This window comes from Rhinopithecus roxellana, chromosome 6, assembly GCF_007565055.1.
Source record: "Rhinopithecus roxellana isolate Shanxi Qingling chromosome 6, ASM756505v1, whole genome shotgun sequence".
Taxonomy (NCBI): domain Eukaryota; kingdom Metazoa; phylum Chordata; class Mammalia; order Primates; family Cercopithecidae; genus Rhinopithecus; species Rhinopithecus roxellana.
The window spans coordinates 83,700,809-83,723,131 of record NC_044554.1 but is presented as its reverse complement, the minus strand read 5'-3'; the positions used below and the strand labels follow the sequence as shown (position 1 = coordinate 83,723,131).

Sequence of the window (22,323 nt, the reverse complement as noted above, 5' to 3'; positions counted from 1 at the left end):
CTGACACCTGTCTCCAAGGGCCCCCTGAAGGGTCTCCTGAACATCCCTTTATTACAACAAAGTCTTCTTGAGCCCCACCCTGGAGTCAGCAAACAGGTGACACTAGAGGCTGGTGGAGGCCACTGCAGAGTGGCCAGGTGCTCGTCTCCCACTGCAGCACCCCCAGGACTACCCTACTTATCTGCAGCCACCACAGCAGAGTCCTGCAGAGGACCGCCCCGAGTCAGCATGCTCCCCATACCTTGTAAATGAAAGCTCGCACATCCAGGTTTTGACTCAGCAACACAATCAGAGGATATACTTTTGATCCCGGCAGGCCACAGAGTTCCTGCGTCACGATCCAAGATTTTTCCCCTTCGGGAAATGTCAGCAGGAGACGAAGGATTTCCTGATCACACTTTCCAGACAGAGCTATGGTGAGGGCACTAAAGAGAACCTGTTTGAAAGCACAGAGATCAGAAGTGAGGATACTTGCGACATCGTGAGTTTCACCACCTCAGGCCGGAGCTTCATCAGTATGGAGTCACCCAAGATTAGGTTTCCCGGCTCCAGGGACTGACCTGCAGATGCGGGGAGCCCAAACTGTGGTTCGATTCTCAACATTTTGGTGGAAATATTTCTGAAGTGTCCACATCATTCTCTGACTTCTTATAAAATTTGCCCTCGCTTGAGGTCTTTGGATCACCCTTCTGAAACTCTGTCCCTCTGCTCTCCGCGAGGCTCACTCAAATGCCCACCAAGCTCCCAACCCTCCGACGCCACCCTCACAGTTAGCATCTGTGTCTTGTTTGTCTGATATTAAGTCTTACCCTGGGCTTTCAGTTTATCAGCTTCCACTTTTCACTGTCATCAGTGTGAAGCTGATATTTTTTGCCTCCTTTGTTTTTAGATTGAAAACAGGATTGCCAAGCTTGTTATATATATTTTAAAAGCAAGTAAACTCAGAAGGAGGCACTGAGGACAACTTATATTAGTCTCTGGTTTATTACTATCATGCATTGCAATTAAAGGCTTTGACACACCTCTTCATTTGGGCATGCTTTTCAGTTAAGGACATTCGTGATATACCAAATTACAAAGCAAAATAAAACAAAAACCATACTTCCTGCTACATGTTTTTGCTCCTGAGGGGTATAATTGCTGTGAAACATTCAGGCCAACTGAGGCCGAAGTGCATGAACCCATGTGAATAGGAAGCATGCGCACTGAATGAGAGCATGGAGAGCTCAACAGATGCCATAAAATGTCCCCAAAATACATTAAGAGATAGATAATGGTGTAGTAGTCAGAGTCCTCCAGAGAAACAGAAGCAACAGAATGTGTATGTGTATGTGTGTGTATGTGTGTGTGTGTGTGTGTGTATGCAATCATGTGTCTCATGATGACAAGGATACATTTGGGAAATGCACCACTGGGTAGTTATTTAATTGTGTGAACATCATAGCACGCACTTACAGTATCTTAGAAGATACAGCCTACTACATACCTAGGCTATAGGGTATGGTCTATTGCTCCTAGACTACAAACCTGTACAGTGTGTCACTGTACTGAATCCTGTAGGCAATTGTTCCACAGTGGTAAGTATTTGTGTGGCTGAACATATCTAAACATAGAAAAGGTACAGTAAAAATACAGTACTATAATCTTAAGGGACGACCATCCTATATGGGGTCCATTGTTGACCAAAATATCGTTATCTGGTACATAATGACAAACTGCATATATGGTGGTAGTCCCATAAGATTATAATGGAGATGAAAAAGTTCCTATCTTCTAGTGACATCAGCCATTGTAATGTTGCAGCCCAGTGTATTATTCAAGTGTTTGTGGCAGTGCTGGCATAAACAAACCTGCTGCACTGACATTCATAGTAAAAGTATCACACATGTAATTATGTACAGTACATAATAGTGACAAGGGTAATAACTGACTATATTACTCGTTTATGTACTAACTGTACTATATTCTCATTATTTTAGAGTATACTCTTTCTAGTTATTAAAAACAAGTTAACTGAAAACAGCCACAGGCAAGTCCCTCCGGAGGTGTCCAGAAGAAGGCATTGTTATCACAGGAGATGACAGCTCCATGCATGTTATTGTCCCTGAAAACCTCCCAGTGGGACAAGATGTGGAGGTGGAAGACAGTGGTACTCATGATCCTCACTTCATGTAGGCCTATGCTAGACTGTGTGTTTGTGTCTTAATTTTTAACAATAGAGTTTTAAAAGTTAAAAGTAAAAAAATCTTAAAATAGAAAAAGCTTATAGAATAAGGACATAAAGGAAAACAGTTGTACAGCTGTGCAATGTATTTGTGTTTTAATATGTGTTATCACTGAAGAGTCCAAAGGTTTTTTAAAATTTTAAAGTTTCGGCCGGGTGCAGTGGCTCACACCTATAATCCCAGCATTTTGGGAGGCCAAGGCAGGCAGATTGCCTCAGGTCAGGAGTTTGAGACCAGTCTGGTCAACATGGTGAAACCCTGTCTCTACTTAAAATACAAAAAAAATTAGTCAGGTGTGGTGGCATGCACGTGTAATCCCAGCTGCTCGGGAGGCTGAGGCAGGGGAATTGCTTGAACTGAGGAGGTGGAGGTTGCAGTGAGCCAAGATCATGCCACTGCACTTCAGCCTGGGCAACAGAGCAAGACTCCATCTTAGAAAAAAAAATAAAATAAAATTTATAAAGTAAAAAAAGTTATAGTAAGATAAGGTTAATCTATGATTGAAGAAAGAAATCTTTTTTTATAAATTTAGAAACACGGTATTTATTGAGTCTACAGTGCTGTACAGGCATGTCCTAGGCCTCACTGACTGACTCACCCAGAGCAACTTCCAGTCCTGTAGCTTTATTCCTGCCAAGTACCCCATACAGGCATACCATTTTTTAATCTTTTATACCGCATTTTTCAGTACCTTTTCTATGTTTAGAACAGGTATCGTAAAATATGTTCTTGTGTTTTCTATGTTTTGATATACAAATACTTACCACAGTGTGACAATTGCCTACAGCATTCACTAGAGTAACCTGCTGTACTCTAGAGTGACATGCTGGGAAGTAATTAAGACAAATCTTCTATGGCAAATGCAGAAAGGACTCTTATTGGGCCAGCTTGGGTTGCTGCTCATGAAAAGCCAGGGCGATTCCCCTGAGTTGGGGGTTTGGATGAGGCCCATTTTCTGGATGGTTTTATGCAAAAGCCTATTTTGTGGGATTGATCAAGGAGAGGTTCCTCTTGTGAAAGCAAAGGGTAGGTGGGTTTAGGTTTGTAGGCTAGGAGCAACAGGCCATACCACACAGCCTAGGTGTGTAATGGCTGTACCAGCTAGGTTTGTGTAAGTACCCTCTATGTAATGTTCACATAATAGTGAAATCGCCTAATGATGCATTTCTCAGAATGAACCTAGTCATTAAGTGACACATAACATATATACACGGAGAGAGATTTACTTTAAGGAATTGGCTTATGCAAACGTGGGAGCTGGCAAACCCAGAATCTGCAGTGTAGGCCAGCAGACTGGGGACCCAGGAAGGAGCTGACATTGCAACTCACATCTGCAGGCTGCCTGGAGACGGAAATTACTCTTCCTTGGGGGACATTGTTATTTTCTTTTTGCCTTCAACTGATTGGATAAGGCTGATTCACATTATGGAGAGTAATCTTTACTTAACATCTAGTGATTTAACTGTTAATGTCAACTAAAAAATACCTGCACAGGGACATTTAGAATAAAGTGTAAACAAATATCTGAGTACTGCAGCCTAACCAAGATGACATACAAAATTAATCATCATGAATGGCTATGATACTCTACTATGCTAGTGTGCATTTTGAGTCTTTAAGAAAAAATATTAAGTATTTTCATCGCTAATTTACCATGAAGACGTTTTTTCACATAGGACTTGCATTGTGCAGACACATACTGGTGAAATTTTCCTTAATGCCACTGTTTTCAATCATGCTGTCTCTGGACAAAGGGGAAGCTCTCAGGAGGAGGTTGGGAGCAGAATATAGGCATCTACCCTTTGCTTTCACAAGAGGAGCCTCTCTTTGATCAATCCCACAAAATAGGCTTTTGCATAAAACCATCCAGAAAATGGGCCTCATCCAAACCTCCAACTCAGGGGAATCGCCCTGGCTTTTCATGGGCCCGATAGGAGTCCTTTCTGCATTTGCCATAGAAGATCTGCCTTAATTACTTTCTAGCATGTCACACGGTGATCCCCATGCAAGATCATATTTAATATGTTTTTTAGAGTGTAGCCCCAGGAAAAAAATATTTGCCCTGAAATTGTTTACATCTCTTTTTACCAAATAGAGAGGATCCCACACCCTGTCATGTGGAAGCTCCACAGTCACAATGCACAGAAGCAACAGCCCCAGCAGCACATTTGCTCCCTCTCCTTTCATGTGGTTTTCCAAACATTACTATTTATCTTTTAAAGATTGTATTGTGTTCATTGTTCCTGTTTGAGACTAGGTAGGAAGGGAGGAAGTTTAGAAAAACAAAGACAACACTGAGTTGTGCTTGATTGAAAACATCTTGTGTGATTTCTATTCAAAGCAAAACAGGCACCTTTTATCTCAGGCTTTGCATAGGCTAATGCTGCAAATTATCAGAAACAGAATGCCAAGTTCCTGCTGATTTTCCTGTGTGTCCGTGTTTGGCTTGGAAAGCTGTAAGGGGGCTGAGGATCCAGGGCAATGCCTCTCTGCCCTGCGAGCCTGGCTCATACACACTTGGCCACTTAGATAATTATCTGGGTATTTATGTGGTTTAAAAATGACAAAGATCCTTAGGAGAGGCATTTGCATTTTTAGCAAGAGCTTTGCTTATTGGACATCTGCCGAAACCCAAATCACATTCAGAGGAGAACACCAGAGATGGCCTCCCTGTTGCCCAGCTGCTCACTGTAGACTCAGAGGTTGGGAAAGCATGGGAGGAAAGGCTGCCCTCAGCCCAGCTGTGACCAGAAAGGAAACACAGACAGTGATTCGAGGGAACTGGGATGATGGGGAGAGAGATTCTGCCAAGTTAGAATTTGTAAGACAAGAAAATGAAAGGAGGGCAGGTATTTAAAAATAGACCGTACACACTTCAGAGAGGAGCAGTGTGGCTCTCTGCCATTGGAGACCCATTCGAGCTCAGAGCTGTTCACGGGATAACGAGGCAAGTACAAGAGATGAGCATCGGAGGGCAGGAGAAGGCTGCGAGAACCTGTCCAGAAGGACTGAAGCCACACTGTGGCACGGTGGTGGATCCTGACTCCAGCTCCTACTATCTGACTTCCTGAAAGCTGCTTAACGTCTACAAGCTTCAGTTTCTTTGTCTATACAACCAGGGATGACAATAGAAGACAAAGGACTCCAAAGTGTTGTTAGGAGAATTAAATGAGATGTAAAGCATTCAGCTCAGGGGTAGTGTATATAAGTGCTCAAAAATGACATTACTACTAAGAAGCCTATCAGTCACTACTAGCAAAAGCACAGTTTTGACTTACAGGATATTAAAGGGAAAAGATGAATAAGAATTAAGTGGGTTTATTGATTAAGGATGATGATTACACTTAAGAGAACTAATTAATTCCTTCTGGGTTTTCATATTCCTAAAAAGAACCATCTTCACACTGGAAGGGTAAAACAGGATGCCTAAGAGATCTGTGGATAAGCATCCTGGCAGCCGGCCTCTAGGTGCCAATGGTGTCCTTGCCCACTGAGGCAGGCATCATCTGGCTGTAGTTCCTTGTTTTCTCAATTTTTATTTTAGGTTTATGGGGTACTTGCAGGTTTATTACATGTGTAAGTTGTGTGTTGCTGAGATTTGGTGTGTGAACCATCACATCACCCAGGTAGTGAGCATTGTGCCCAATAGGTGGTTTTTTTTTTTTTTTTTTTTTTTTGAGGCGGAGTCTCGCTCTGTCGCCCGGACTGGAGTGCAGTGGCCGGATCTCAGCTCACTGCAAGCTCCGCCTCCTGGGTTTACGCCATTCTCCTGCCTCAGCCTCCCGAGTAGCTGGGACTACAGGCGCCCGCCACCTCGCCCGGCTAGTTTTTTTTTTTGTATTTTTAGTAGAGACGGGGTTTCACCGTGTTAGCCAGGATGGTCTCGATCTCCTGACCTCGTGATCCGCCCATCTCGGCCTCCCAAAGTGCTGGGATTACAGGCTTGAGCCACCGCGCCCGGCCCAATAGGTGGTTTTTTAACCCGTTTTCCCCCTCCCATCTTCCCCATCTAGTAGTGCCCCTCTAGTAGTCCCCCATGTCTATTGTTCCATTGCTGATCATTAGAGAAATGCAAGTCAAAACCACAAGGAGATCCTATCTCACACCAGTCAGAAAGGCTGTTATTAAAAAGTCAAAAAATAAAAGATGTTTGTGAGATTGTAGAAAAAGGAAACATTTATACACTGTTGGTGGGAATGTAAATTTGTTCAGCCACTGTGGAAAGCAGTGTGGGGATTTCTCAAAGAACTTAAAGCGGAACTACCATTCAGCCTGGCTGTAGTTCTTCAGTGAGGCCACGGCTGCTGTCCGGCCACCCTCTCCACCAGAACTGTCTCCATTTCCAGTTCCCTCTCTCCCTGTTTCCTCTTCATGCCTTCAGAAAGAGTGACATTTCTACTATCTACAGTTTTTAAGAAGTCATGATGGAAATAAAAACTATCCAGGTTTTATTTTGTAAAGTAGACTTTAGAAATTTCTAATAGATGATAACATCAATTCTGGAAGAATTCTGATCATGGATTATCAAAAAGATTATGTGTAAGCCCTTGAAGAAAAAGAAAATTACTAGAAACCATGTTGATACAGTCATGATCAACGAGCCATGTCAATATAAAGCCATTTTCCTTTAAAGATGAAACTATTAGGCTAATAACTTACCAAGACACCCCAGACAGACCTGTTGCAACCGATTTAAGAGCCCAAACAAATAAATAGGTGTTAGGTGATACCTTCCTATGCCATGGTAATCTTTCTGCACTAACAACTTGGATGAAAATATAAAAAATACTCTCATCTTTCGGTGACTGATGAAGTTGAGAGAAAAAATGATACTTTGCAAATTAAAGTATCAGAATTTGATATTAAAAAACACCTTGAAAGAATATCCAATTAACTAAAACAGCATGGTATTGGTAAAACAAACAAAAAAAAAAAAAAAAAAAAAAAAAAAAAACAGACACATAGACCAATGCAACTAACAGAAAATAAAGAGTCCAGAAATAAGGCTGTACAACTGTAACTATCTGATCTTTGACAAACCTGACAAAAACAAGCAATGGAGAAAGGATTCCTTCTTCAATAAATGGTGCTGAGATGACTGGCCAGCCATGTGCAGAAGATTGAAATTGGACTCCTTCCTTATGCTATACAAAAATCAACTCAAGATGGGTTAAAGGTTTAAATGTAAAACCCAAAACTATAAAAACTCTGGAAGACAACCTAGGTAATACTATTCTGGACATAGGAATGGGCGAAGATTTCATGATGAAGATGCCAGAAGCGATCTCAAGAAAAGCAAAAATTGAAAAATGGGACCTAATTAAACTAAAGAGCTTATGCACAGCAAAAGAAACTATCAATAGAGTAAACAGACAATCTACAGAATGGGAGGTTTTGCAAACTATGCATCTGACAAAGGTCTAATACTGAGTATCTATAAAGAACTTAAAAAATTTTACAAGAAGAAAAGCCTCATTAAAAAGTGGGCAAAGGACATGAACAGATACTTTTCAGAAGAAAACATACATGCAGCCAACAAGCATATGAAAAAAATCTCAATAATACTGATCATTAGAGACATGCAAATCAAAACCACAGTAAGATACCATCTCACATCAATTAGAATGATTATTATAAAAAGTCAAAAAAGTAACCGATTCTGGCGAGGTTGCAAAGAAAAGGGAATATTTATACACTCCTGGTGAGAATGTAAATTAGTTCAACCATTGTGGAAACCAGTGAGGCGATTCCTCAAAGAACTAAAAAGAGAATTAACCATTTGATCCATTATTGGGTGTATACCCAAAGGAATATAAATCACTCTACCATAAAGATACCTGCACATGTATGTTCATTGCAACACTATTACAATAGCAAAGACATGAAACCAACCTAAATGTCCATCAAGGGCAAACTGGATAAAGAAAATGTGGTACATATACACCATGGAATACTATGCAGCCATAAAAAGAACAAGGTCATGTCCTTTGGAGGGACATGGATGGAGCTGGAGGCCATTATCCTCGGCAAACTAATACAGGAACAGAAAATAAAATACCGCAAATTCTCACTTATTAGATGGAGCTAAATAATGAGAACACATGGATACAAAGAGGGGAACAAAGTACACTGGGGCCTACTTGAGGATGGAGGTTGGAAGGAGGGAGAGTATCAGAAAAAATAATTATTGGATACTAGGCTTAATACCTGGGTGATCAAATAATCTGTACTACAAACCCCCTGACACGAGTTTACCTGTATAACAAACCTGCACATGCACCCCTAAGCCTAAGATAAAAGTTTGCTTTTTAAAAATAAAAGGGAAAAAATATTTTGCCAAAACTAGCTAGAAGCATTTTTGCAGAGATCAATGCCAATTGGGGAATTAAGTTTTAAAAATATTTACATAAGTGCAAGTAGGAGAAGAGGAAACCCATCGGCAAGCAGTAATTTTCTTAGAACTATTAATTTATAATAAATTGAAACAATAACATCATGTGATGGAAGAATAACACAGTTTGAGTTCAAAGACCTGGGTTTGATTTCAGGCCCTCTCCCAGCTGTGACTTCCACAGCACCACATTCATCTGTGAAAGAAGAGAAATGCCCTGCTCAGAGGGAGTTAAATGAGACACAAATGCCCTTAGCACAATATTCATTTCTCAGAATTCTTAATGAGCAAATAAGGTAATGTGGCTTTCATAAACCTAAGAAACGCTAGCTGAGTTAATGGAAGGAGAGTAGCTAGAATTTCACTTCATTTTAGTGAATGTTTAATGAGAACCTACCATATTTACTGAGAATACTCTGGTAGAACAACAAATCAAAGAAGAGAAAAGCCCTACTCTGAGAGTACCAGAGAACGAGATGGTGGTGGATGGGTGTGCGCACTTCATTCTGGGAACCCTGGATTACAAGGACCATAAACCCAAATGTCATGATGTGGTGACAGAGCCAGACAAGCGGTCTAGGGCATAGGAAGGACTCTCTCTAGAATGAAACGCTGCACACAACAGATGGTGTCTTCCAGGAAACTTCAGGGCAAACTTCTCATGATCCCAGAAACCCATAACTCTAGTCACACATTAATTACTTTTTGTCTTCAGAGAAAGGAGAAAAAAAAAAAAAAAAAGCAATAAGCAGATTTTGACCAGTGTCTGCTCTGAAATGAGTTTCACCAAGAACTATCTGTTGAAGCTTTTCAGGAAACAAACTTCATGTATTAAAACAAAGGCAATGTGTAATGTTTCCAAACTCCTAAGAGGAATCTCTCCCTCCCCATAAATTGTGCCCAGCAGCTCTGTTAGTGACGCAACCAACAGAACCAGCCCCCAGGACCAGCCCCAAGTGAGAAAAGGAAATTTGACCAGATTCACTAAACTCAATCATTTCTGCTCAAAAGAAACAGAAAAAAAAATTCAGAATACCATTCCATTTGAAGAAGCCTCCCAGAAGAGATCGGAACTTTCAGGGGAAGCCCTCTCCCTTCCTCCTTAAGATTTGTGGGGCGGGCAGAACAAATCCACTGAGGATTGTGAAAAAGTATTCCTCTTCCAAGTAAAAGTCCTCTGAACGCTGCCCAATTGTTTAGCACAGAAAATAAAGGGGCAGAAGGCCGACTTGATTGCTGTCTCAATCTATTTGGGTCCTAACACTTTGACCTCATTGTTAATTTTAAAATAATAAAAATTTGGCCCAACACAAGGAAGGAAGTCATTGTTGATTCGAATGTGTGCCTAACACATGGGAACACAGCATGAAGTGGTTGGGTGCTTCACAGGGCAGATGGACAGGATCCAAGCCCAGGACAGAAGGCTGGGCTAGATGGGCTCCAGTGTCCAGCAAGCCTCTGTGATTTGTGGTTTTAATTGGGTGATGCTGATATAAGAGAATGGAGCTCTGCAAGAAAAAGGAAATTCCCATAGGTGGGTGCCCATGGCAGGTTCTCTGCAGCCAGGGAAGAGGGCAGGAAAGAAAAATGAGATTATATCCATTCATCTGCTGCCTTTCCCTTCTTCTGCTCACTCCTGCCTCTGGTCTTTTGATAGGAATGTCCCCAGCTCTGTGACTCTCACATAACACATTATATGCTCATCATCATTCCAGTCTGACATCCATCTTCACTGATTCAGGGAGGCTTCCAGGGACCACCTGTCCTCATTGTTGTGTTCTATTTGCATCATAGAACTTTCTGGTCTCTTAACACCAATCTTCATTTGTTTGCATATTTACTGTGTCATCCCCCCATAGATCATTGGCTCCCTTGGAGCACGGACTTTGAGCCCAAATTTTTGGGACCATTCCTGTCATGCAGAAACATCCTAAGTGAATAAAGGAAGAAATGAATGAATGAATATTTCTGCAATTTTGCCAGGGCTTTAACACCACAGCAAAGTATTCCCTGCAGGCCACCAACAACCTGGACTAAGAATCTGATGTGATTATTTGCAAACTGACTAAAGCTATGGTAAAGAAGCCCAGGAAGAAAGACAAGAAAAGGATACTCGAAATAATATGGTGCTACTGAAAACCTGACAATCTAGAAAAAACAAATATCCAAAGTACCACCTCCTAACCTAACATGAATTCCTTGCCTAGGATCTGTAGATACATGTGAATTTATGGATATACTTAACCATCAAAGCAAATAATCTCATTACTTATTTGAAATGCAAGAATGCAGCTTTTTAAATACTCCTCCCAATTACTTAACTGTCCAGCTGTTTAGGAGGTCTTAATGATTCATACTGACAAAGAGGTAGAGAAAGATACACAGAGTGCAAGAAAAGCACTGCAAAACCATCTACACAAGACAATACCACATTATCACAGGCGCCTTCTCTGTGCACAACCCTCCCATAATAGAACAGCAGTGACACCCAGTGGCCACTTGTTTCATCAGGCAGTGGTCATCAAAAATAGTTGAGCCCAAACCCAAAAAGTATCATAAAACTGAATTTGAAAGGGACCCCAAAAGTTAGCTAATCTGACTTAAAACATTCCCAGGTAGCTACTCCAATTACTCCAGCCACTGCTTCTTTCCCCAGTTACTCGTTTCAATAACTAAAGATTTTAAACCAAAAATCTTCGTTGTTTCTCTGTAAGGCATCATGTGAGGTAGGCAAGAGACAATTTCAGCACTGTCCCTTGCTTTCCTTGGCTCTTGCATGTTTACTAAGCTGAATTTGACATTTTTTCCTTGAAGATAAGTACTAAGTGCCTTATTATAAGTAACTTGGTGACACTGTCATTTGAATTTTGGTTTCCCAGCTTCTAATCTCTTTTTAATTTAGATTAATTCTTCATTAGTCTACCCGTCAAGCTTGCAATAAGCCCCAATTAACCAGAATTGACATGAAATTAAATGTGTGTTGGGGCCCAGTTGATGGTCAATTGCAATGTTCACTTATGAGTCAGCTCCACGGTTACCACTTCTGGAAGGTTCTCTGTACAGGAAGGTAAAACCCCAACTAGAAGTGCTGAAAGCTGTCTCAGAAAATCTCCTGCTAAGGATCCAGGTGATATCTGCTGTGGACAACATGAAATGTCCCCGTTCCCCTTTTCCACAGATAAACCATACGCCATGTGGCCCATATGTTACTTATTCCTTGGTTTGTTGCAATAGCTCTTTGATTGTTTTATCACACTTTTCAGCTTGGAGATGACACTGCCTGCCATTACCCATTTGCTTTCACAGTGATTCACTATGGTAGCACACAGTCAGACTGCGCCCAGTCACTCTCCACTCAGAGGAAGTCGTAGTCGATTCTTAGATATTTTTAGCTCTTTTTGGTTTTGCGTATTTTAAGAATTTTGCAACACCTGCTGAACCAAGCGGAGACTCTTCCCAGGTGTCTTGCATCAGGGCTAGGAATCAACTGAATAAATAATCACCAACTTTGTTCTAACTTCAAATAAAGAAAATATTATGGAATTAAAAACCCTAAGATTTTGGCATGGGACAATGACACCCTTTGGTTCCTTGCTTGTTCTTTTGTCTCCTTTCTGCCTCCAATTATATCATTCGTGCAGCAACCCACTCCACTAGCCAAAGGAGAGGAAGGGAAGAAGGAAGAAAGGACAACGCAGTGCCAGTAACTTCAGGCTAAGGCTCCTCCCATGAGCAAAACAGACAGACAAGAAGCAGCACCACACCTTGGAGTGGGAAATATTTGCTTCTAGAATGCTATGGACAGTCTCATTTGAGATGTGAATGGAAGAGCGAAGCTCCTCAGTCAACTTGGTGATATTCTTCATCAAATCTTTTATTTTCACACCTGCAAAGTAAGGAAAATAAGAAATTTGTGTAATAAAGGTTTAGGTCATTATTGACTGCAAAAACAAAATTTGATATTACAACCTGGCTAGGATAGTTTCTTTCATGCCATTCAACCCATAAATCACTAAATAAAGTCATACCTTACTCCCCCAGAAATAACTTAAATAATTTGTATGACAATAAACCAAAATGCCAGGTTCTGTGGTATTTTCTGGTTACTGGTCTACTCTCTCTAAGGCCTGAATGTTTCAAGAACATTTACTTTCGAAAGAACTTCTTCTGGCCGGGTGCGGTGGCCCACACCTGTAATCCCAGCACTTTGGGAGGCCGAGGTGGGCAGATCACAAGGTCAGGAGTTTGAGACCAACCTGACCAAAGTGTTGAAACCCTGTCTCTACTAAAAATACAAAAAAAAAAAAAAAAATAGCTGGGCATGGTGGCACATGCCTGTAATCCCAATTACTCAGGAGGCTGAGGCAGGAGAATAGCTTGAACCCAGGAGGCGGAGGTTGCAGTGAGCTGAGATCGTGCCACTGCACTCCAGCCTGAGTGACAGAGTGAGACTAAAAAATAAAAAAAAAAAAAGAAAGAGCTTCTTCTTAGGGAGCAGTGACCAAGTGCTATAGGAAACTCACTTGTATACGTGCATCTACTCATCTCACTTTTTAACGAGAGGGGTCATTTAAGTATTTGCCAGAATTCTTCAGACATGGCATATTGATGCTACAAGAAACTTCATGAGTTGATAGAGTGAACAGCCAAAGAAACAGAGACACACAGGCATCAATTGCTTGTCCAAGGGGGCAAGGCCAGAGCAAAATCCAGACCACAGAAGCTTCTCTTTGTTCCTCTGCTTCAGTGTGGTACCCTAGGATTTCAGCACTTTCTTTATAAATGCCAAATACATCAGACCAGCCAAGTTCTAAATGATTATGTATCACATATAGCACAAATTTTCTGTTGTATGTTTTATTTTAATAATATATTTGCATGAGAAACTAAATTTAATTTTTAATCAAGCAAACTTGGAAAACCACATACTTACCCTCAGTTACTGTGAAATTGCTGAGAAAAGTCATGATGGGATTCCCTGATGACCAAGTTTCCTCGAGGCTTTTGGCCAACCTAAAATGGCAGAAAATTAAAGCTAAATTAGGCAAGATAAAACATCAGAAACAATGTTGGAATGAATAATACTGCCTCAGCTCCCAGGAGATGGGCTGGATAACAAGATCACATTTCCATAAAATTCCTCCAACAATTAGACGCACATGTCTCCCGACACCATCTGTATGTGAATATCCATTAATACTACCCACACTCCAGTATTTCTTTCTCAGAGCTCCTGCCAAGTGAGATGAACCAGGGGAATAAGGATGCATAATAAATGGCTTTTTGCAACTGTGAAAAGAATAGATAGGATAGATCATGGAACGTATGAGAAATTAGGATAGCCAGGGTCAGATGAACATAATTCTTTCCATGAAAAAGTCATTTGCAGAATTCAAAGTTCCTTATTTCCCCTTCTGGTGCTTTACACTTTCAGAACACTATGCAAAATTGATCAAAGATGAAGGTAATTTGAAAAATATTTGCCACCGGGCGCGGTGGCTCACGCCTGCAATCCCAGCACTTTGGGAGGCCAAAGCGGGCAGATCACGAGGTCAGGAGATCGAGACCATCCTGGTTAACACGGTGAAACCCCATCTCTACTAAAAATACAAAAACAAAATTAGCTGGGCTGGGTGGTAGGGCCTGTAGTCCCAGCCATTCAGGAGGCTGAGGAGGGAGAATGGCGTGAACCCAGGAGGCAGAACTTGCAGTAAGCCCAGATAGTGCCACTGCACTCCAGCCTGGGTGACAGAGCAAGACTCTGTCTCAAAAAAAAAAAAAAAGAAAAAAGAAAAAAAGAAAAGAAAAGAAAAGAAAAATATTTGCCTGCTCATACAGAAATTATTTATTTATTTATGAGACAGGCCTTTTATCTGTCAGCCAAGCTGGAGTGCAGTAGCACAATCACTGCTCACTGCAGCCTCAAACTCCTGGGGTCAAGTAACCCTCCTGCCTCAGCCTCCTATGTGGTTGGGATCAAAAATGCACTGCACCAAATCCTGCTCATTTTTTTGTTATTGTTGCTTTTACTTTTTAGAGACAAGGTCTTGCTATGTTGCCCAGGTTGGTCTCAAATTTGTAGCCTCAAGTGATTCTCTCACATCAGCCTCCCATTAGATGGGATTACAGGCATTTGCCACCAAGCGTTGTGGATTACATTCTTTTATCTAATATCTTGGTCGCCAATAAAGTTAGCCTTCTGATTAATGCTGCTGTTACATTTTACCACTTAAAAATTGTCATGGAAAACTTTGATGTTTGGAGAATACGTATTAATATGTACATTAAGAGTATGTTGTACAGACTACTGTCTGAAATTCACATTTTAAAAGTGCTAGACATCCTCTCTACGAATGGAAGTACTGGGGAGGGCATGAAAGAATATCAGAGCGTACATGTGCAAGTGCTGCTGCACCATCTCCAGCCTCGGCTGGCATGTGCAGTCCTGGTCAGTGGCATTTTCCAAGCTGCTCTTGAAGCTTTCCAAGGTGCTAGAAAGATTCTTGCCAAGACTTTCACAGTTTAGCTGATTGGGCAAGGACCATATCTTTTCAATTTCCTAGAAAACATAGCAATGATATAGGTTAGAAACACACATACTTATTTGTAAGATTTTAGTTTATTCTTATTAGTCTCAGGAAACACAGAGAACAAGCAATCATGTCAGTTGCTTCTGTGCATTCCACAGTAGGAGAAAGAGCCCTTGGCTGTGGAAATACAGAAGCCCAAATTTTACTCACGGCTCTGCTGCTAGCCAGCCAGGCAAGACAGCATGTTCTTGAACATATAGCAGAGAACACGCAATTCTCCACCAAATGGCCTGGCTCTTAACTTCCCGAAGCTCTGTTCTTAGGAACACACACAATTCAATAGCAGAAAAACAAATAAATCAATTTTTAAAAAGGCCAAAGAAGCTGAACAGACGTTATCCAAAGAAGACATAAAGATGGCAAACAGGTGAAAGAAAAGGTGCTCAACTTTACTCATCATCAGGAAAATGCAAATCAACCACAATACCTGTTAGGATGGCTGTTACCAAAAAGACAAGAAATAACGAATTGGTGAAGGTGTGCAGGAAAGGGAAACCTTGTGCCCTGTTGGTGGAAATGTAAACTGCTACAGCCATTATGGAAAACAGTATGAAGATTTCTCAAAATATTAAAAATAGAACTACCATATGATCCAGAAATCCCACTTCTGGGTATAAAGCCAAAGGAAATGAAATTACATCCCAAAGAGATATTTACATTATTCACAAAAGCCAAGATATAGAATCAGCCAAAATGTTTCTAAAGAGATGAATGAATAGAGAAAATATGACATTACATACAATAAAATATTATTCAGCCATAAAAAGAAGGAAATTATGCCATTGGCAGCAACACGCATGAACCCAGAAGATGTGCTAAGTGACATAAGTCAGCCACAAAAAGAAAACTACTACACAATCTCATTTACATGTAAAGTCAAACTTTTTAAAAGTCAAACCCATAGAAACAAAGCATAGAGTCATGGTTACCAGGAACGAACGTGGGAGGAATGAAGATGTTGGTCAAAGGGTATAAAGTTGCAGTTACGTAGAATGGGCACATCTAGAGAAGTAATATACAGCATGAGAATTATAGTTGCTAATATTGTATTACATACTGAAGCCTGCTAAGAAAGTAGATTTTAGGTGCTCTTAACACACACGCACGACACACAGATAACTCTGAGATGACAGATATGCTCATTTGTTTGTAGTAATCATGTCACTCTGTGTGTTTATCTAAACATTGTGTTGTACGTTTTAAATATATACTACTAAAAATAAATATGAAAATAAAAAAATTTTAAAGAAAATTTAGGCTTTTCAAAATTCACAGCCACAAACACAATGATTAGAAAGAAATCATATGTGGCTATTCATATGTGAGGTGGATAAAACCTGGATTTGCCCTGCTCTGAAGGTCAGCAGTGCAGTCTGGGAGGCTCCTGTTCTGCCCGCTGCAGGTGGAGAGGCTCCTGAGACTCTGAGGAACATCTGGAAAGACTCTAGAAGTAGGTCCCCACCCTCCGTATCTCCAGCCCCCACCTCTAAGATTTCATGGACATCTTATCAGTATCTTCCTGGAAACAATCAGTTTTTTAAAAGACCAATCATTTTGCCAAAAAAGAAAACCTTTAGAATAATACCTACTAATTGACAACATGCAAAACACTTGCCATATGTGGAATTAAATGACAAATATAGGTAATTTAAAATTTAAAACAACCTGAAAAATACCACAAACATATAACGTCTATGTCTATAAACATACACATGAATCTATACACTTTCCCTAGACACAGCTATTCTACTATAAATATTTTACATCATCAGAATTTATTTGCTTCATCACATTTTATTTATATCACTATATTCTTACTGATATTGGAGGCCTAGTTCCATGTTGCACCAATTATGGGAAGGTATCATATGTAGGTCAACACTTAGATAATATTTCTGCCGAAATAAAACTTTAAATTTTTTTTCAAAACCACTGTCAGTTTCTCTTGCAAAGAAAAATCATGAACCATTCAACGGACGAAAGGGAGCTAACAAATATATGTTCCAAGGAAATGTGAACACTGCTGAAAAGTCAAGGTTGGGAGCTGAGCTCTGGAGGCCGCCCTGAGATGGAGCCCCCAGCACAGCTGAGGTAGATTTAGTAGCGGAGTGAAGACTTCTCAGGAACTGATGAACATTAATCCATGATCAGCGCACTCATGCCACTGTCACCACCACCTCAACCAAACCTCAAAATCTCACTGTGGGGGGAACTAAACCAGCCAATAGATTATTGCAAAGCATGCGACTTCTTGACTCCAATTCATCTATTATTGTCATTCATTTTATAAGTTTCTTTTTTTCCCCAAGTGATTTGGGAGTGGAACTTGAACAGAAATCTTATAGGACTATTCATTCATTCATTCAACAAATACTTATGGAGCACCTGCCAAGTGCCAGGCCCAAGATAGGTGCTGGACTGAGAGTTGTGAACACAGGAGACAAAACTCCTACCTCCATGAGGTTCACACTCCAGTGCAGGAACACTACCCACAGACAGCCACAGGGGCAAACTGGTCAGCATGTCACAGGTGACCTGGAGGAAAATAAGGTGGGGATTGGGGCAGTGCTGGAGGTGCAAGACGAAGGACTTCTTAGCATCTTTAGGGAAGCACACTGCAGGTGAGGAAGCAGCAGATGCAAAGGCTCTGAGCTGGGTGCAAAGGAGCCAGCAAAGTGGAGAAGAGAGTGCCTGGGAGGGCAGAGGGAGGGATGTGCCACCCAGACAGCAGGACCTAGCAGTGGCCTCCCTTAGAAATCAGACATTTAATTCCAAATAAGACTGGAAGACACTGGGCACTCTCAGCAAAGGAGTAACACCGTCTGATGATGTTTTGGAAGGATCACTCTGGCTACTGCATTAGGGATGGAGGCAAGGGGAGGAGGAAGGGAGAGCTGGTTCGGATCAGAAAGGTGCTGGTGGAGGTGGTGGAACATGGCCAGATCATGGAAACATTTGGAAGGTAGAAGGGAGAGTTTTCTAACTGAAAAAAAAAAGAAAGAAAGAAAGACTAAACAAGTATGCCAGCGTTGTTGTCCCTGGCATCTGAGGGAAAAAATACCAGGGGAAGGAAAAATTACATGGAAAGATGAAGAGGTTTTTTTTTGTTTTTTTTTCACATGAGTAGAGTTGAGGGGCCTGTTTGACATCTGAAAGGGAATGTAACTGAACACAGGAGCGTGAAGGTCAGGGGAGGTATTGGCTGGAGAAGGAAATTTGGAAGTTGTCAGGAAGTAATTGGGGTTTTTAGGTTGCAAATGAATCTGGATAAGATTAGCTAGCATGTGAGCATAGACTGAGAAAAGAAAGGGTCTGGACACAGCCTGGGTCCTTCTGCCACATAGAGGAGCCAGGCGTGGAATTGGAGACAGCTGGTGAAGGATGCAAGAGGAGCCCAGGGAAAGTCCTGGGAGCTGAGTGATGTGGAGCTGGGCGAGGCAGTCTGTGTCAATGCCTGGCTCAGATAGGGAGGAGAGGAGTGAGACTCCGCATATGGAGGTTGAGGGGCTGGGCAGGTGGAGTGGTGTCTGCTGTCTATGTTAGCCGCACCCGGCCCATCTGGTTCAACTTTTACGTAACGAAGTTGTGAGTTTTTTTCAGTTGCCATGGTCCCTCAGGTCACATAACCCGAGCATGCCCAGATGAACCAGTATGCAACCACAGCGGGAACCGGAGTGCTCGGACTGAGGAGCGGGGACTGAATTAAAAAACGGACAGTGCATGGCAGGATCCAGGATCCAATTGCATTGAGCTCTGGCATCACCCAGGGCAGGATCCAGTCAATCAGATCCTCATTACACGATGTTGATAAAACCTAACCCAGTCCCCAGCTCAGAGGCACTACTTTGGGAACCATCCCTGGTATTCTGCTTACTTAAATCTCATTGCTAAATCCTCGTTGGTTGTGGTCATTGAGTTGATACCTGCCAAGCAACTGAACCCCTGCATTGTGTGAGTAACACTTGAAGGAGTCTGACAGGGAGCGGTCAGCTCAAGCCAGTCTCCATTTTCTATCGTGTGGCAGCGCTCAAGGATACAGACTTCTTTCCTTTCTTCACTTAAGTTTCCGCGGCCTGCTCTATGGCAGGAGACACAGCCTCCTCCGGCCCTCCCTCACCCACTGCCCCTAATGTGCACGGACCCCATTTGTTGTCTGAATGTAACCACAGCAAAGCAGAAAGGAAAAGGATGGCAGCAAACTCAGGCAGAGCATCTGCAAGGCAGAGAGATGTCTAGGTCCAACCTCAAGACTCCAAGCTACATGCACATTTCTAGTAACATGCATAGAAGCCCTTGGACTTTCACACTCTGCATTTTGTTTTGTTTTGTTTTGTTTTTTCTGAGCGTGAAGTTCTCTAAACCTTCTCCAATTCTCTCACCCAAGCATTTCAGAGGCTCGGTGTTCTTGCTCCAAAGAGATCCCTTTTTGAGCATACCAATGCACAGATACAACTAGGTCAGAACAACAGATATCGGTGAATATCCCTTTAGGGACCAACTCACTCTTGAGAACATAGATTGAATTAAACCCATTGTATGAGGGCTCTACCATGGAGTATTCCCTTATAGCAAAGAACCTCTAGTTCATAATTTGTAACTGCATGCAAATTAATTTTCATTCAATGCATTTATAATGTTCCTGCTATGGATGTTATTCTTAAATTTAACAAAATAATAATTTTGACATACAGGGGATTATAAAGTAGAAAAGTGCACATTCTACCCCAGTAGCAAGGACTACTGGAAGAAAAATTCCAAGTTTCTTCAGCACAGGTGTACCAGGCTCCAGGTAAGGAGAAGCATCTAGGACAAAGGTTGAGATTGACATTCATCAGGCTATACTTTTGGGATCTGGTAAAACCACCATGTGTAAAAGACAACACCTATCAGACTCTCCTTCTCTGGCTAGGTCAGGCCTGGAATCAGGAAATAGGGGATAAATGTGCACAGGTGGACCCAAAGGTCTAGATCTAAAGAGGCAGTAGGAAGCCCCCACCCAACCTGAAGTTCCAGCCACATTCTCCAACTCAGCTTATCCCAGGAGATACAGTGGGCACTTGCTGTCATATCTGAAATTTAATTTCTGCTGCCCATTCATCTCTTTACTGCTGCTTTTTACTGTTTGGAACAAAGGGTGGAAGAGGGTAAGGAGTTGACAGCCCCAAAACTTTTGTCATATCGATTTGATCAGCTGAAACTTTCTCTTCCAATGGGAATTCCATGTTGCTACTGAGAAACCTATATTTAAAATAATTATTTAGATATTGAAAACTAACAAATGGCATTGTGCTCTTGGCCCACCTCTGTTGGGCACTTCATATCCCACAGCCTGAAAAAGATTCATATTTCTAAAAGTCTCACATACTTGAAGCCCTTGACCCACAGACCCATCCTAAAAGCTTTGCATCCTGAAGTAAGCAACATACTATTTTTGTCATTAAAGACAGGAACTTCTGCTCTTCAGCAAAACTAATTCAACTGTTACCAGCCAGACTTGTTGACAATCATATAACAATTTGAACTATAAATACAGTCTTTGGGTCAGTTGCTTTGAAAGCTGGAGTCTCTTGACTATTTTATTATTATAACCTTCACTCACCACTAAAAAATTGTCTGTATATGAGGGGCCAGGCATGGTGGCTCACGCCTGTAATCCCAACACTTTGGGAGGCCAAGGTGGGCAGATCATGAGGTCAGGAGTTCGAGACCAGTCTGGCCTACATGGTGAAACCCTGTCTCTACTAAAAATACAAAAATTAGCCTGGTGTGGTGGCAGGCACCTATAATCCCAGCTACTGGGGAGGCTAAGGCAGGAGAATTGCTTGAATCAGGGAGGCAGAGGTTGCAGTGAGCTGAGATTACACCATTTCACTCCAGCCCGGGCAACAGTACAAGACTCCATGTCAAAAAAAAAAAAAAAAATTGTCTCTGAGGATTTTTTTTTTCTGTATCCACATTTAATATCTGACAAAGATCTGCACAACCTGGAAATAAGAATTTGATCTTCTAAATAAATCAATGTGAATATGGGGTTGTAGAATCAGTCATTGCTAGGGACTGCTCAGGGCTTCCTGCTGACATGCGCAACTCCTCCAAAGGCCACAAGACATTGATTAGGGACCAGCAGCTCTCACTCCCTCCTGACACTTCACCAAGACATGGCATTCTACACACTTGCTATGCTGTGGGAGTCTGGCATGGCTATCTCTCTTCTCTCTCGGCATCATCTATTTCTCTGCTTTCTGTGATAATCTCATGCTCACAGACATATGCATCACAAAAGCAAGAAATAACATTCAGAACCAGACCTAGAAGAAAGACAGGTCTTCGCTGCATTGTTGGAAAGACATCACCACTGTCCAAGCTTGTCGGGAAGATCAGGCCTGCCTAGGGGCCCAGGGGTCTTTAATTCTAGGACAAAGGAGTGGGCCCCAAATAAAAGTCACATTCTCTGACTTAGCTGTAGTTGGATACCCTACATGGGAGCCTATTGGGCATGTGTCCAATTTAATAAAAAGGAAACTGCTATGCTGGTTCCCATTCAGCCATCAATTTTTGGTACTAGCCGGTGTATTCAATTAGTTAGAGCCAGTGCTGGGTTGGTAAATATTTAAAAACTAACTCTCCAGAAAAAAAAAAATCTGATTTGGAGCACTTGCCAATTTCCATGGTGCAAATGCCCCCGCATGGCCCAGTTCAAGCTGCCACCATAACGTCACTAAACATAGAGATGGGAAAAACTGCACTTAGCACAAGACTGCATAGTATTTCCATCATGTGGATACAACGAAAGCAAATCATCTCGGGAAGATAGATAACAGCAAAACATACTAAAATAATTAGGAAGTGATGAATCTTGAGTAATTACTTCTTATGTTTCTAACATGATTTATTTCATCATAAGTTTATGTAATTTATTTATTATGATGATATCAATGTTTAATAATCAGCTTGCAAAATTCCCGAAAATTTAACAATCAGCTCTCATAAATCAATGCCACTCAACCCCAGCACACCACTGGGAGAGGCAAGAGGGAGGAAGGGTGAGCAGTCATTCTGCAAGCCCGACTTGCAACAAGACTGTGTGTGACACCGTTGCTGTAGTTATAAGAGCCAA

General features: G+C 41.5%; 1 protein-coding gene across 1 annotated transcript in view; it reads right to left on the bottom strand.

The window, feature by feature from the left end:
- Positions 1 to 22,323, bottom strand: part of ABCA13 (ATP binding cassette subfamily A member 13) — a 520,700-nt gene that overhangs the window by 389,193 nt on the left and 109,184 nt on the right. The window contains exons 21-24 of the mRNA XM_010374424.2: positions 15,012 to 15,175; positions 13,550 to 13,629; positions 12,381 to 12,502; positions 242 to 436 (exon numbers count right to left, since the gene is read on the bottom strand). Coding sequence (XP_010372726.2) covers positions 242 to 436; positions 12,381 to 12,502; positions 13,550 to 13,629; positions 15,012 to 15,175 — 561 coding nt within the window. The remainder of the gene's footprint in view (positions 1 to 241; positions 437 to 12,380; positions 12,503 to 13,549; positions 13,630 to 15,011; positions 15,176 to 22,323) is intronic.